This window comes from Herpailurus yagouaroundi, unplaced genomic scaffold (genome assembly GCF_014898765.1).
Source record: "Herpailurus yagouaroundi ecotype Mexico unplaced genomic scaffold, PumYag 428, whole genome shotgun sequence".
Taxonomy (NCBI): Eukaryota; Metazoa; Chordata; class Mammalia; order Carnivora; family Felidae; genus Herpailurus; species Herpailurus yagouaroundi.
In genome coordinates this window covers 2,499,699-2,516,647 of record NW_024412645.1, presented here as the reverse complement: position 1 = coordinate 2,516,647, position 16,949 = coordinate 2,499,699, and the positions used below count along the sequence as shown (strand labels likewise).

General features: G+C 45.5%; 1 protein-coding gene across 11 annotated transcripts in view; it reads right to left on the bottom strand.

Moving 5' to 3' along the window:
- The window catches only part of AP1B1 (adaptor related protein complex 1 subunit beta 1), an 86,009-nt gene that overhangs the window by 35,874 nt on the left and 33,186 nt on the right, over positions 1 to 16,949 (bottom strand). For 10 of the 11 annotated variants that reach the window (XM_040463862.1, XM_040463864.1, XM_040463865.1 and 7 more), the window contains exon 2: positions 78 to 140. In XM_040463862.1, the coding sequence (XP_040319796.1) occupies positions 78 to 140 (63 nt within the window). Of the gene's footprint in view, positions 1 to 77; positions 141 to 12,334; positions 12,426 to 16,949 lie in introns of all 11 variants that reach the window. The other variant, XM_040463868.1, reaches the window with a different exon arrangement.

Sequence of the window (16,949 nt, the reverse complement as noted above, 5' to 3'; positions counted from 1 at the left end):
CCACCCCAGCAGGGAGAAGGCAGAAGGGTGGGGCACAGAAAGGGTAGGAAGAGACCCCACAAAGAAATAAACAGTACCTTTCTTGGTGGTGGTGAAATATTTTGAGTCGGTCATTTTGGTCCCTTATCTGTGGCCAGACTCTGCAAGACAAAAAAAAGGGGTGACTTTCCATTGTATCCATTCTGTTTTCAGTTACGGAGCATAGGAGGAGAAGGGAAGGATCCAGCACACATGTGGTGTGGGAAGATAGCTTCTTATCTCTCTCCTGGGAAAAGGGGCTGTTAGATAATGGCTGATCAGATTTTGGAAGGTCATTCTGAGGGAACTATCAAATTTCTGAATGTGCATATCCTTTGACCCAGCAGTTCTACTTTTTTTTTTTTTTAACTTTTTTATTTTTTGAGAGAGACAGAGAGAGAGGGAGACACAGAATCCAAAGCAGGCTTTAGGCTCTGAGCTGTCAGCACAGAGACCGACATGGGGCTGAAATTCATGAAGTGTGAGATCATGACCTGAGTAGAGAAGTCAGACGCTCAACAGAGTGAGCCACCTAGGCACGCCAGCAGTTCTGCTTCTAGAACTCTCTCCCACAGAAATACCTACACACAGATACAGGGGTTTTACTGCAGCACTGTCTGTAACAATACACTGTTGGAAATTAACTCAAATACCCATCAATAAGGGAATGGCTAAGTACTCTTGAGTCCACAGATTAAAAAGCACTTAGTTACAGCCACCCCTTCGTGGTGCTCACTCCACCCAGCACTGTCCTAAGTGCTTCACACAAATTAACCCATTAAAGCCTCATCACAGCCTCATGGAGGTACTCTTGTGATCCCATATAGTCAAATGAGCTTGGAAGATGCCAAATTTGAAAAGATGGGAAGATTTCTTCTCTCCCCAACTTTTCCGAGCCTCTCTAACAGTGGTATGCACTATTCGTCTCTAGAGAGGGCTAGAATCTATCTATATACTGTAGACTCTCCAGCATTCCTCAAATCTAACTGGCCAGTTTCCTCAAAGCATCTGTCAGGGCATCTCCCAGTGACTTTTGTCACAGTGTGAAGTGCTGTTCTAAGGCAACAGGACAAAATACCAAGGCACCCTTGTTCATTCAACATTTTCTGAGTATCTACTATGTACCTACAATAGTTCACCTTGATGAGCAGATGAAGATTAAAGATGCTACACAGGGGCCAAGCACCCTGGATACATGGCAGAGGTTCTTGAGGTGGTTCTAACGTTTAGAAGCATCCATTTACAGAGCCCCTATCACAGACAGACAAGGGTTTTACACATATCATCTCATTTAATCCTACCAATAAGATAACTGGTTTTTAACCCTATTTTACAGATGAGGAAACTGAGGCTCAGGGTTGTTAAGAAACTTGCCCAAACATGGCTTGTAAATGGCTAAACTGAGAGACGATCTCAGGGCTGCCTGAGCTCAGCAGCTGTATTCTATCAATGAAGGAATTGTTTCCCCTACCTTTTTTTTTCTTTTAATTTTTTTTTGTTGTTGTTGTTCAACGTTTATTTATTTTTGGGACAGAGAGAGACAGAGCATGAACGGGGGAGGGGCAGAGAGAGAGGGAGACACAGAATCGGAAACAGGCTCCAGGCTCTGAGCCATCAGCCCACAGCCCGACGCGGGACTCGAACTCACGGACCGCGAGATCGTGACCTGGCTGAAGTCGGACGCTTAACCGACTGCGCCACCCAGGCGCCCCATGTTTCCCCTACCTGAAAGGGAGGACGGAGCCCTGACAGGGGCTAAGGACTTGGTCCAAACACCATAAGACCTTCAAGTACAACTGTTCAGTTCTACCTGTAATCTCACATGGTACAGAAAACCACACAACCAAAAAAATACGAATTTGAATGGAAAAAACTCACTCACATTGTCCCTTTTGTTGCCTCCATGGAAGAGACTTAAACATGGAACCCATCGAGGGCGCTTGTGATGAACACAGGGTGTTATATGTAAGTGATGAATCACTAAATCCTACTCCTGAAACCAATATCATACTACATGTTAACTAATTAGAATTTAAATATAAACTTGAAATCAAAAAAACATTTAATAAATTCATTACAAATAAAAACATAAGGGCACCTGGCTGGCTCAGTTAAACATCTGACTCTTGACTTCGGTTCAGGTCATAATCTCATGGTTTGTGGGATGGAGTCCTGTGGTGGGCCTCTGCACTGACTGGTGCGGAGCCTGCTTGGGATTCTCCCTCTCCCTCTCCCTCTGCCCCTCCCCTGCTCATGCTCTTTCTCTCTCAAAAATAAAAATAGGGGCGCCTGGGTGGCGCAGTCGGTTAAGTGTCCGACTTCAGCCAGGTCACGATCTCGCGGTCCGGGAGTTCGAGCCTCGCATCAGGCTCTGGGCTGATGGCTCAGAGCCTGGAGCCTGTTTCCGATTCTGTGTCTCCCTCTCTCTCTGCCCCTCCCCCGTTCATGCTCTGTCTCTCTCTGTCCCAAAAATAAACATTGAAAAAAAAAATTAAAAAAAAATAAAAATAAAAATAAATACACTTAGAAAACAACAACACAGAATCCATTAACATCTTCTTTCAATGCGTTACTATGCGGGGCAAGATGGAGGTTAATGGTGGGATGGATGTGAGAGGTCAGGATCAGTTCAAAAGTCTCTGGAAACAAAGCTGACATAGCTCCTCTTCAGCCCAACTGAATTCTCCAGACTAAGCTTGTATTCATGGCACGATGGCAATGAGACTGTTCCCCAACTGAGACACCCATAGATCTCGTCTCACTAATCAAAGGAAAACAAGCATGTGCTGTCTCAGGGCTGCCTTACATCCTTTGTGGATCCCGTCAGAATAAAGGAATAAAGGCTTCGCTGACAAAACAGTACAAAGAGGAAAACGACAATTCTACCTTCCTTTGGGGATAAAAAGGGATGGTGGCACTTTCCTGTAGGAGGTGTAGGAAAAAGCAGAAGAGACCGTGGCGTCTGATGATGGCAGACCCACAGGGGGACTCTAGCTTGCAGGCTGTGGCAGCAGCAGTCAGGGCTGTGGCAGGAGCAGTCAGGGCTATGGACGGATCCACCAGGTCAGCCCGGTCCATGGGTCCATCCATCCTCCTTCCTCACACCCGGCCCAGGGTTCTGCACATGGCCAGTGTTGAGTCTGAGTTGATAGTTGTTAAAAGAAATGAAAAGGGGCCAAGGAACATCCCCAGGAGCCTCAGCTCTGACAGCTCGGTTATGTAACTATTTAGCATTTGTTTCCTACAGGAGTTTACTTACACTGAAAATAATTTTCTTTTGAGCACACATGAAGCCATTTTCTCAGAGAAATCGCACCAACCTACAGGGGTTTCTTTTGGAGTGTTGAGAATGAGCAGGTAAACAAGATCATGAGATGTCTGCCACACAACACAGGGCTGTATGGCTTCAGGAGTCACAAGCATGAACACAACTAGCAGTGGTATCCAAAACAGAAGTACCCCATTTCTCCAAGTTTAGTCTAAGAAGAGGGATCAATGAAAGCAAAAGGGGCTAAAAATTATAGACCGAAAGAATCACAGTAACATATAAACCCCTCCATTGCTAAATCCAGAAGGAAATCAAAGTGAACAAAAAGCAAAAACTACCTTAGATGTCTAATGTCTGCGCTGCCCAGAAATTCTTCCTTCTCCAACAGAGGAGGCTGTCGGGGGCTTTCCCTTTATCTGCAGGCACAAAACATCTGGGGACCCCCTCAATTCCCAGAACACAACCTCCTGGGGACAGATCTGTGTTGTATGCAACCACTCAGGTGGAAGAAAGGGTAAGAAGCTTCTCTTTTGGGGGATTAAAAAAAGCAAAAGAGCCACAGGGTCAGCTAATTAGACCCCTACAGCTGCTGTCACCCCTATAATGCTGAGCTTTGATGACACCCTTCCTTTTATAGGTGCTAAGCAACTACTCACAACTTAAACTGCTACCCAGCCCGGGTGCTGGCTGCTTCTTTTCTCTGCAGTGTCTATTTCGCATATCCCTCTGCAGAGGGCCCAAGGGGACTGATGATGCAGAAACTGTATCCCTCTGAAGTTGTTTCACATATAGGAAAATAAAGTGAAGGAGAAAAGGGTGGTGGGGAGAAGTGAAAACGCTTTTGCAAAGCCACCCAGAGCACAGATTTTAGAAACCTCCTTTCACTGTGGAAGATCAATTACACCTGGTTGATCTGCTAAAGGTGGTTATCTCCTGTGTCCTTTCTCTGCAGTTGCCTCTTAGATGTCAGTGCAAAAGATTTTTCATTCTTTCTGAAACAATGGAGAAAACCCTACAGTTTGGTCTAAAGGACCAGACTTGCAGATGCCCCAGGAAAGGCTGGTGCTTTCCCTGGCACCGCTCAGCTATCACCATATGCTGTGTCCCTACTAATGGAGGCCAAAGGGGTTAAAGACCTTGTGTGATGGATCTGATTGCACACATGAGCCACAACTGAAAACAGGCAGCCAATTCAGGCAAGAAAAAGCGTAGGGTTTGGATTCCATCTTTGGAAGTGGCAGGACGCACTTTAAAAAACAATTAATTGGAGGGAATTTTTGGTTTGGAAACTGCTCTGGCCAGTGTGATGAGTCACTTTTGCTAAGGAGACAGCATTCTGGGCTGGGATACCCCTCATTTTCAGCATTTACAGGCTAAGGAATGCCTCAAGGGGAGGGAAAGTCAAAATTAAAGAGGGGTACACCTGGAAAGACTGGTTCTGTCTCTGAGGAGCCACAGATGCTGTGCTCACCTTAAATCTACCTTCCCACACTTGCAAAGTTATGACTTTGATCCCATAATTCCAGGACGAGTCCCTAGTAATTTTACTTAAAAAAAAAAAAAAATCCTACCCACACTCCTGCTTTCCCCTGCCACCAGGCTTAAAGCAAAGAAACCGAGTAACAGAGTAACAAAGCCTGAAATGGAGTAGTTTTATGTTTTCTAAAAGAATTTTAAAGAAGTCCTTGGTAAGGGGGCACCTGGGTGGCTCTGTTGGTTGACTTTTGCTCAGGTCCCAATCACACAGTTCGTTGAGTTTGAGCTCCACATCTGGCTCACTGCTGTCAGCCTGTCAGAGCAGAGCCAGCTTCAGATCCTCTGTCCCCCTCTCTCTGCCCCTCCCCCACTGCACTCTCCCAAAAAGTAAGTAAATATTAAAAAAAAAAAAAAGTCCTCAGTAAGAAACACTGACACATTGGCTAGGATAAAGATGTAATGCAATCTAAGAGTGGCAAAATGAGGTCCTAGGAAGAAAATGGAAGAAAAACTCATAAAAACATTCCCAGCGAAAGACTTTGAAGTTTAGCCACTGGAGTTAGAGTTAGTTAGATTTAAGGAAAAAAGTCCTCAACACTTTCTAAATTTGTGAGTCTTCACATATCCCATTGTAGTTTTATGGACAAGAGATAAAGAATCTCTTTTTGTGTTTTAAGCTAATAAAACGTATTTAAATGTACAAAAAATACATGAAGAACATTGAACATATTTTAAGTTTTCTCCAAGGTCTCAAAATTGCTAATAACGGTAATTATTTTCTTTTCTTTTAATCATTAGTATTTTTTTAGTAGGCTTCATGACCGGTGTGGGGCTTGAACTCATGACCCTGAGATGAAGAGACCGAGCCGGCCAGGTGCCCCAACAGTAACAATTTTAAAGGAAAGAACACTGAATTGATATTAGTTTACTTCATCTCTATGATCCAATTCCTCTCTTGAAAAATGGGGACGTCAGCACTTGTCGCTCTTAGTTCACTCATTTCTTCCGAAGGGGACAATGTGGGAATGAAAGCACACTGACAAGTATAAACATTGTAAATGTTGTGGGATTCCATTTACATGACATTCTAGAATAAGTAGAAGAGCAAAACTAACTTATGGTGGTAAAAGTCAGATCAGTGGATGCTTCTAGCTGAGAAGGACTGTCTTGAACGGGGCACAAAAGAACTCTAGGGGTGGGGCGCCTGGGTGGATCAGTTGGTTGAGGGTCGACTTCGGCTCAGGTCATGATCTCATGGTTCGTGGGTTAGTGAGTTCAAGCCCCACATGGGGCTCGTTGCTGTCAGCACACAGCCTGCTTTGGATCCTCTGTCCCCCTCTCTCTCTGCTTCTCTTCCACTCATGCACTCTCTCTCAAAAATAAATAAAACATTAAAAAAAAAAAAAAAGAACTCTAAGGGTGATGGAAATGATCTATTTTTATTTATTTTAGGTTTTTTTTTAACGTTTATTTTACTTTTCAGAGAGAGAGAGAGAGAGAGAGAGAGAGAGCGAGCGCGCAAGGCAGGGACAGAGAGAGAGGGAGACACACTTTGAAGCAGGCTCCAGGCTCTGAGCTGTCAGCAGAGCCCAACGTGGGGCTCGAACTCACGAACCGTGAGATCATGACCTGAGCCGAAGTCGGACACTCCAGCCAACTGAGTCTACCAGGCCCCTATGATCTCTCTATTGACACACTACTGGCCAGACTACATGCTCAAGAGCTGAGCATTTCACTTGGTATAAATCATACAAATATTGTATTTTTTTAAATAACAAAATAAAACTCAATGCTGAAGAAGAAAAATAGAAAATTGTATACTCTAGAGGAAATAAAGCCTTTCTGAGTATGACATTAAATCAAGAAATCTAGGGGCGCCTGGGTGGCTCAGTTGGTTGAGCGTCCGACTTCAGCCCGGGTCACGATCTCGCAGTTCATGAGTTCGAGCCCCGCGTCAGGCTCTGGGCTGATGGCTCAGAGCCTGGAGCCTGCTTCCGATTCTGTGTCTCCCTCTCTCTCTGCCCCTCCCCCATTCATGCTCTGTCTCTCTCTGTCTCAAAAATAAAATAAACATTAAAAAAAAAATTAAAAAAAAATAAATCAAGAAATCTAGGAGTTCAATTATATAAAAATTAAGTTTTCCTGCATGGCCAAAAACATAATAAAAAAACCCCAAAATATGATAAACACACACAAATTTTAATCATATTGCAGACAAAAGCCTATTTGCCTTAATACATAAAAAGTGTCTAAAAACAGAATGGCAAAGGATGCGGTGTGTTTGGAGAAAATGAAGAACAATGGTTTAAGCTTACTTATAAGAGAAATTGATACTATAATGAAATACCATCCATCAGCCACTGGACTGGTAAAGACCCAAAAATCTGATAATATGCCATGCTCATGCTGATGTGGGAAAAAAGATACCCTCATATGATGCTAACGAGGGTCTATATTGCTACAGTCTCTACATCAATTTGGCAACAGCTCTGAAAATTGCAAAGGTGCTGACCCTTTGACCCAGCAAGTCTGTTTCTAGGAATTTGTTTTATTTATATTTACACACACACACACACACACACACACACACACACACACACACACTGCGTAGATCATGTAGTTATTTGTGTAGCATCCTTTGTAACAACAAACTATTGTAAACACCTTAAATGTCCTTCCACAGAGTGCTTGTTAAAAAATTATGGCACAACATTGGGTGCCTGGGTGGCTCAGTTGGTTAACTGTCCGACTTCAGCCTAGGTCATGGTCTTGCCGTTCCCGAGTTCAAGCCCCGCATCAGGCTCTGTGCTAACAGTTCAGAGCCTGGAGCCTGTTTCAGATTCTGTTTCTCCTTCTCTCTCTCTCTCTGCCCCTTCCCCACTTGCGCTCTGTCTCTGTCTCTCTCAAAAATAAATAAACATTAAAAAAAATATATGGCACAACAGGGCACTTGGCTGGCTCGGTTGGTGGAGGGTGTGACTCCTGATCTCGGGGTTGTGAGCTCGAGCCCTACTTTGAGGGCAGAGAATACTTAAAAAAAAGAAGCAAGCAAGCAATCAAGCAACAAGCAGACACCTGGGTGGCTCAGTCGGTTAAGTATCCAACTTCGGTTCAGGTCATGATCTTACAGTTTGTGAGTTCAAGCCCCGCATCAGGTTCTGTGCTGACAGCTCAGAGCCTGGAGCCTGCTTCAGATTCTGTCTCCCTCTCTCTGCCCCTCCCCCGCTCATGCTCTGTCTCTCAAAAATTAATAAACGTTAAAAAAATTAAAAATAGGGGCGCCTGGGTGGCTCAGTTGGTTAAGCATCCAACTTCAGCTCAGGCCATAATCTCACGGTCTGTGAGTTCAAGCCCCACGTCAGGCTCTGTGCTGACAGCTCAGAGCCTGGAGCCTGCTTCAGATTCTCTGTCTCCCCCTCTCTCTGCCCCTCCCCTGCTCATGCTCTGTCTCTCTCTGTCTCAAAAATAAATAAAAGCATTAAAAAATTTTTTTTAATTAAAAATAAAAAGAAAGAAAGAAAGAAAGAAAGAAAGAAAGAAAGAAAGAAAGAGAGAGAAAGGGTAAACAAGAAAAGTTAACAGTAGTTTCCTCCAGAAAAGAAGCTGGATTGCCAAGGGATAGTGTGAGAGACTGACCTTTCATCACTCACCAGCTTCTATCTTGGGAATTTTCTACCCTGTGCATATATCACCTCTTCTTTTTTCTTCCAAGATTTTATTTAAATTCAAGTTAGTTAACATATAGTGTAGTATTGGTTTCAAGAGAATTTAGGGATTCATCACTTACATATAACACCCAGTGCTCATCACAAGTATGTATCACCTCTTTCAAATATAATGCAGGGTTTTTTAAAGTTTGTTTGTTTTTTTTTTTTGTTTTTTTTTTTTTAAACGTTTATTTATTTTTGGGACAGAGAGAGACAGAGCATGAACGGGGGAGGGGCAGAGAGAGAGGGAGACACAGAATCGGAAACAGGCTCCAGGCTCTGAGCCATCAGCCCAGAGCCTGACGCAGGGCTCGAACTCACGGACCGCGAGATCGTGACCTGGCTGAAGTCGGACGCTTAACCGACTGCACCACCCAGGCGCCCCAAAGTTTATTTGTTTTTGAGAGAGAGAGAGAGAGAGAGAGAGAGAGAGACCACGCATGTGCATACGCACAAGCAGGGGAGGGGCAGAGAGAGACAGACAGCAGGCTCCTGAAGCAGGCTCCAGGCTCTGAGCTGTCAGTGGAGAGCCTGCTGTGGGGCTCAAACTCACAAACTGTGAGATCTTGACCTGAGCCAAAGTCAGACACTTAACTGACTGAGCCACCCAGGCACCCCAAATATAATGCAGTTTACAAAACAGGGGAGCATCTGTTGAAAGCACTGTTCCCAGCCCCATGCTTATCCTCAGTCTCAGCTCAAACACTCCAGACCCAGAGGGGTAGAGGTCTCCCCGACATTTGACTCAATCATATCATGGACTTCTCCACAGCCCTCCTCATGACTCTAATTTGGGATCTGTCCTGTTTAATGCTGTCAACCCAGTGACTGGCACTATGGCTGGCACATTCCAGGAGCTCACCAAATGTTTGCTGACAAAATGAATGAAAACGCTCCCAGAGAAGTCACAAAACCAGGGGCCTATAACAAATCAAGATAAGAGGGCTCCCTGATGAGAGTGACGATGGGGCAGACCAGGGACATAAGCCTTTGTGGATAACTTTCAACAAACATGGCAAGGCTGACCCAATGCCAAGATAGCTGCCAGGAAATCTAGCTTTGCTACCAACAGCTGTATGACCCTGGGCAAATCCCCTCATCTCTGGGACTTACTTTTTCCAATTGTCAAACAAGAAATTGTTTCCAATTGTCAACCAGATCAACGGCTTTTCAAGCCCCTTCTTCTTTTCAAACTGTTTAAAACAAAAACATGACTGCCCTGGTTGACATAAGACTGGGGGACCTACAGCCTAGCTCATTCCAGAATGCTCAACTCCCCTCCTTCACCAGGGGCCCTTCAGGCAACCCACAGTTCCAGGGACAAGAGTTTCGGCCTATCAAATGACAGATAAACTCCCTCCCACATCTCACGTTTTGTGATTCTCTGCTAGATGAGAAATCCATTTTTTCACCAATGAGTGTTCTTCCAGGCTATCAAACTAGAGGAAATGAAGCATGATCATTCTCAGAGCATGACAGAAGACGTTTCCAAGGGACAAGAGAAAACAAATGCAGAATGCAGCATGGACAGTAAACCTTATTAGGTCTTCAGTAAGAAGGAAAACAGTAACAAGCCAAGCAATTCCCCAAACGGCCCGCCAATGGCCAGGGAAAGGACTTTTCTAGTCTCAGAGCAGTGATTCGTTCCAGAACAACCTATGCTCTGCAATTGAGAGGCATGAAGTTGGCGGCAGTAGCACAGTCCGCTACGCATGGTGGGCACTCAGTGAATTAACAAGGGAGACCATCAGTACCGTGAGATGAGCCAGAGAAGCAGCTTTAGGAAAGGGAAAGGGGAAGGAGATATTTGGCAAGGTCTGATCCAGCCACCAAGACTCATCTCTGAATTCAAGGATATTTGAGCAGGGGAAAAATGATCCCTGAAAGTCTGTGTTGGTGGCTTCCAACTTTAGTGCTGTTTAAAATTGTCACCGTTGGGGTGCCTGGGTGGCTTAGTTGATTGAGCGTCCGGCTTTGGCTCAGGTCATGATCTCACACTTTGTGAGTTTGAGCCCTGGATCAGGCTCTGTGCTGACGGCTCGGAGCCTGCAGCCTGCTCGGGATTCTGGGTCTCCCTCTCTCTCTGCCCCTCCCCAACTCACAGTCTGTCTCTCTCTCTCAAAAATAAACAAACAGGTCACTGTTAAACCCTTGCCTGATGAACAGCTGTTCAGAAGCCTGTTCTAGGCACATGTTAGCTCAAGGACTGTCAAGACTAAGCTACTAGGAAGAATGAATAAGAGGGGTTAGGGTGGTGCTGTTTCTTCTTCGTTTAGAACAGAAAAGCCAAACTTAATCATCCCACACGTTTGGCTGTTTCAGTTCTGTCTCAAAGCCACAGGTTGATTCATTCACAAATATTCCCCTACTCTGTGCCACGCTCTGGATTATGTGCCTGCCCCATGAAGCCTAGAGTTTATAATAAGAGATAATGATTCTACTCACCACCCAGCAATCACTCATCACTGTTCACTTATCTGACTGGCCCTCGTAAAAGGAAAAAGGTCCTGGGGCACCTGCGTGGCTGAGTCGGTTGAGTGTCCGACTTTGGCTCAGGTCATGATCTCACGGTTTATGAGTTGGAGCCCCACATGGGGCTCCTTGCTGGTGGTGTGGAGCCCGCTTGGGATTCTCTTTCCCTCTTTCTCTGCCCCTTCCCTGTGTGCACTTTCTCTCTCTCTCCCTCTCAAGAATAAACAAAGTAAAAAAAAAAAAAAAAAAAAAAAAAAAAAAAAAAAAAAAAAAGGAAAAGGTCCTCACAGGTAAGTCCTAAAGTTCACTTTATATACAAGGAAATAGGTAATGCCAACTTGAAGATTAAAAGGTGAATCAGCAGTAGAGAAACCAGATTTCAGACTTTCTCTCTGAGACAATGTGGTCGCCAAACTCAGACAGACAGGCTCTTTCAAGTCGGTTCAAGAATTGTGAGAAAATAAGCTGTGTTCGTCTTTAGGCTTGGCATGAAATTCAGAACAAAGGTGGCAGTGCTAGTTGTAATGGCAAACAGATGAGCACCATGGGCCAGACACTGTGTAAAGAGCTTCGCATTTAATCCTCACAATAATCTGTGGAGAAGGTACTGATAATATCACAAGTTTCCAGATGAGGAAACTGAAGCCCAGAGAGATCAAGGCATTTGTCTGGAGTCACACGGCTAGAAAACGGTAGCACTGACCCTCTCTATCCCTGCCTCATAATAGGTCCCACAGGTCCCATTCTGTCCAGCAAGGCAACTTCTCCTGTCTGAATGAAGCCCTGGTAGAAACACACACACTCCAAGCTAAAGGATACGTGAAATATGTTACCACACATCCCTGCAGAGTCCCTCGAATGTTGAATTACAGGTTATTTCAGGGCCAGCCCATCCAGCTTGGACAACACGAATGTCAAGTTTGGTAACGTGCCTAGTGAAAGCCTGTCTGGATGAGCGTGCTGAGTTATGGGCCTCCTGGGATTTGAATGAAAAGTGACTAGCCAAAATCAATCTCCTGAGACCCACTAGCAATTAAAACCTCAAAATGAAAAGGAAGTAAAGGCAGGCACATGCCATGTTCTTATGTTAGCACTGGGTCTCTAGAACCTATTTCTAGAACTGCATGCCAGTTTTCAACTATCTACAGACAGTAATGTTTGGAAAGATCTGCTATCAAGAAAAAGAGGCCAAAGACTATAAAACAAGGTGCCTTGAGATCTCAGTTTTCCCATCTATACAATGGGAATACTTTCTGAAGATCTGTCAAGTGTTGGAGTCATCCATTCAGCATGTGTAACAGTGTGGGGCACTGTCAGCTCTGAGATGGGATTGTGCCCCACATAGGAGCATGCACACAGCAGACAAAGGACAGTTTTCCCTCTGGGATCTTACAGATGCAGAGGTCAGGTAAAGGACTGCGGGTGAACAGCAGAGCAATCATGCGTTCCAGATGAGTGCCACCATTGCTCAGACGAGGAGGTTTCTGTGAATGAGAGAACATCCAGGGACGCCCTCTTAGAGGAACAAGGGCTTGCCTGGATAGGAAAAGATGATCACATTTGTAAAAGGAGGGCTGAGGGTGACCTGGAAAAGACCCACAAGATGCTAAACCGCTGAGGCTAAACCGCCAGCAACACTGACTAGGGTGCAGGCTCTGTGCTAAGTGGTTTATAGCCCCTCTCTCATTTAATTCTCAAGGTAACCAACCCATTTATAAGTGAGGAATTGAAGATGCTGAGAGAGGAGTGACTTATCCAAGGCCAAAGCCAGCCTGCGTGTTCAGGAGTTTGTGAGAAGCCCTGCCTGGCTGAAGGCAAGGACTTGGGAAAGAAAGGAGTAGATGAGGTGAGGCAAAGAAGGATGAGATTCACAGACGGTCTTGGATGCCAGAGCATGTTAGATCCTGCAGGCAGAAGATGCAGTGATCCTGTCAAAGGACAAGTCTCACGCTGACAAGCATTTGACACTGCTGATCACTCCCTCTTCCTTGAAACACTTTCTTCCCCTGGATTCTAGGATGCTGTGCTCTCCGCCTTCCCCTCTATCCCACTGCCTGCTCCTTCTCAGTCTCCTTTGTGGGTTCTTCCTCGTCTCCCTCTTCTTCAATGCTGGAGGGCCCTAGGCCTGGTACCTCTTCCCTTCCCCACCAATGTTATCTGGCTTCTTTGGTAAGCTCACCCAGTGTCAAGGCTTTAAGTATCATCTACATGCTGACACCCACAAGTTTACATCCCTAAACCCAACCTCTCCCGTGAACTCCCAGCACAGATACCCAAATTGCCTAATCGACATCTGAACTTGAATGTCGACATAGCTAACAGGCAGCTCAAACTTAACAACTGACCTCAAGCTAAAAACCTCAGTTGCCCTTCACAACACACACTCTCCCTCACATCCCACATCTAATCCATCAGCAAATCCTACTGGGTCTACCTTCAAAATGAATCCAGAATCCATAAAGCAGATTCACTACCATCACTACCACCAGGCCCCAACCTACCATCACTCTTTATTGGGATTGCTACCAAAGCTGTTTCCACACTGCTTCCAACAACTCACTTCAGCAACAGGCAGAATGATCCCATTATCGTCTAAGGCAGAAAGTGCCACTCTTCTGTTCAAAATCGTTCAACGGTTCCCTGCTTCACTCAGAGTAAATCTCTACCATGAGAGATTTTGAGGCCAAAAATCTACCTCGGCCTCATGGACTATAAGGCCAGTATGAGATACATCCCTTCTGTCTCATACCACCCATTACTCCTTTCAACTCTTTTCCCAGTGTTTTCCCCATCATTCTCTCAATTCCAGCCACATGCGCCTCTTTGCTGATCTTTGAACACAATAGGAGTGTTTCTATCTCAGGGCCTTTGCACGTGCTGTGATGGTCACTTTGCCACAGAGTCTTTCTACAGATAGTGTCATGGCTCAGTCCCTCACCTCTTTCAAATCTCACTCAAATGTCACCTTCTCTGACCACTTTATTTAAAATTGTACACATCCCTGGGGCACCTGGGTGGCTCAGTCGGTTAAGCATCCAACTCTTGGTTTCAGCTCAGGTCATGACCTCACGGTTCATGAGATCTAGCCCTGTGTTGCGCTCTGCACTGATAGCGTCCCTTTCCCTCTCTCTCTCTCTCTCTCAAAATAAATAAACTTCAAAAAAAATTGTATACATCCCCAACCAATTCCCCAACTCCCTCTTTCTTTCCTCCTTTTGTATTTCTTCAAGGTACTTATCACCAACATACTATAAAATTTATTTATTTATTAAAAATTTTTTTAAGTTTATTTATTTATTTTTGAGAGAGAGAGAGAGAGAGAGAGAGAGAGAGCGCGCACAAGCAGAAGAGGGGCAGAGAGAGAGGGAGACACAGAATCCAAAGCAGGCTGCAGGCTCTGAGCTACCAGCACAGAGCTGGATGTAGGGCTCGAACCCACAAGCCGTCAGATCATGACCTGAGCTGAAGTCAGTCGTTTAACTGACTGAGCCACCCAGGAGCCCCTATAAAATGTATTTATATTGTCTATTTTTTTTCCCCTCCATAATGTGCATCATGAAGACAAAGATTTTGTCCATTTTATTCACTACTGTGAAGCTCCTAGACTGTTATCTGGCAAACAGTAGATGCTCAATAAATGTCTGAACGATTAGTGCTCAACTCTCCACTCCGGGAAATTTCAAGTTTTGTAAACCAACCTCAGCTAGAGACCAGCTTCCCCTGTTCCATTTACAGGGTGTGCCACCATCAGAAATGTGTCTTCTCTGGCTGTCAAGCTATTTTGACAAATCTGAAGTTGAAAATGTCAGACCCTGTAGCCCATTTTACAGCCAATCAATGGAAGACAAGTAAATAAAGAAAAGAGAGAAGAAAGGGCAAAGCGGTGAGAAGATCAGGTGGCAACACCTCCAGCGAGAGAAAGGTCCAGGCCATTTCCCTCAGTGAGGCCAGATCGCCATGCCCTGAGCTCCCATGGGCTCAGAGACAGGGCTGCAGGAGGTGGGGATGAACTGCTGGGGGCAGGGTGCTCGGACACAGCTATGAAGTGAGCACAGGCAGGCCCTTCCCTCTGCCTGTAACCCTTTAGGCCCACAGGCCTTCTGTGTCCTTTGTCAAGCTCTTCACTGCCTTTGCCCTTGCTGAGCCTTCTGCCTGGATTATCCTCTCCAGCTTCTAGAGTGGCTGCTCCAACTTATCCTTCAAATATCGGCTTAGATGACATCACTTCAAAGACACGGTCCTGAGCTCACTAAGTAGCTATTTTCCCGTCCTCACCCTCACCCCTGTTCCTAGTCACAGATTTGCTGAGCACCTCCCTCCCATGTACTGTAAACAGGTCTACATGCTAGGGATGCAGCAGTGAATAAGTCAGATAAAAATCCTTCCCTTCATGGAGCACGCATTCCAATAGTAGACAGGGCCCACAAGTACCAAATAAGTACAAAATATACTATCTCTGAGAGTGATAAATGCTATGGAGAAAAAGAAAGTAGGGAAGGAGGATACAGAGTGTGGGGGAGGAGAGGAAAAGATGTTGAAATTTAACCAGGTGGCCGCCTTGAGAAGGTGACAGGTAACACTGTCTGGGGAAAGAGCCTTCCAGGCCTAAGAAGTGAGAAGTGGGGATGTTTGAAGAACAGCAGGGAGGCTGAGTAAGCGGTTATGAGGTCAGAGAATGGAGGGGGCCTTCCAGGTCAAGGTAAGAACTCTGGCTTTCACTGAGTGAGGTGGGAGCAGCTAGAGGGTTTTGAGCAGGAGTTCTGAGATCGGACTTACATTCCAACAGGGGCTGGCTGCTCTGCCTGCTTCCCTCATGGCTTATCAGTTTTTCTAATTATTACACTTGTTTTCTATTTCCTCTTTGCCTCCCCCCCAACCCCACCCCATTCAAATCCAGTAAGCAACCCAAGCACAGAAATTGACTTGTTTACCTATCATCAATCACACTTAGCCCAGTGCCAGGCACACCGCAGGGCTCAATAAATACTGAATGAATAAACACCAAATGTGTGACGGCTCTGTCCTAAGTGTCTCAACATCCAGCCCCTCAGCCCTTAGAGATCAGAGAATGAAGACCACAGGAGCAGACTCACCAGCTAATGAAATTTTGTCATTCCGTTCTCAATATGCTTAAGGCCCTAAAAGCAATTAGGTGTGGCAAAGAGTATGTGTCACCCAAGTCTATTTCTCTACAGAGCTCTGCTTTGACGAATGTTTTTAGTACTGAAAGTGAACAATGCGGGACTGGTGTTAAACCTTGGAGACCTGACTTCCAAATCTACCATCGTCCAGCTCAAGTCCACAGAGGAGATGGTAAATCTGGGAGAGCAGTCACTAAGGCAGGCATCCTGGCTGCTGATGAACTGTGGGCATTCTGGAGTCAACCAGCCATACTCTTACCTTAACTGGAAGGGGGTCTCCCAACTTCGGGGAAACCCTCTTAATGGAGTCAGGGATCAAGCCCAAGACTAAAGACCCGAAAAGGATGAGACTTGGGAATCTAAAACCACAGCCAAGGTCAGCTCCACTAAATAACAGGGGAGACAATCCAAGAACAAGGGGTTGGGATAGGAAAGGTGGCTACAGCAGGTGTGACAGGGGCCCTCCAGGGCGTCTACACAACTTAAGAAGCACAAGCATACCACCGCTGTAAACGATAATTGCAATGTCACACACCTGAGGGATTTGTGAGGCTAAAACGGGTCAATACATACAAAGCCTCCAGCAGTGCCCAGCTCACCAAGCGCTTGATGAATGTAGCCACTCTTCCTACTACCTAGAGAGAGTGGTTACCACCAGCACCTCCTTGCCGCTCCCCAACCCCAGGTCTCTGGAGGCCCTGAAGCACTCTGGTGGTTGGCTGGGTGGTAGCAACAGCAGCCCAAGAGGAGTAATCCTATCACTCGTCAGATTTCTCCCTATTCCCCTGGAGTGATATCAGGATGGACAGGAGATCATCTGGAAAGTGCTTTGAATTCTTTAGGAATCAAGGAATCCTGACAATTCAA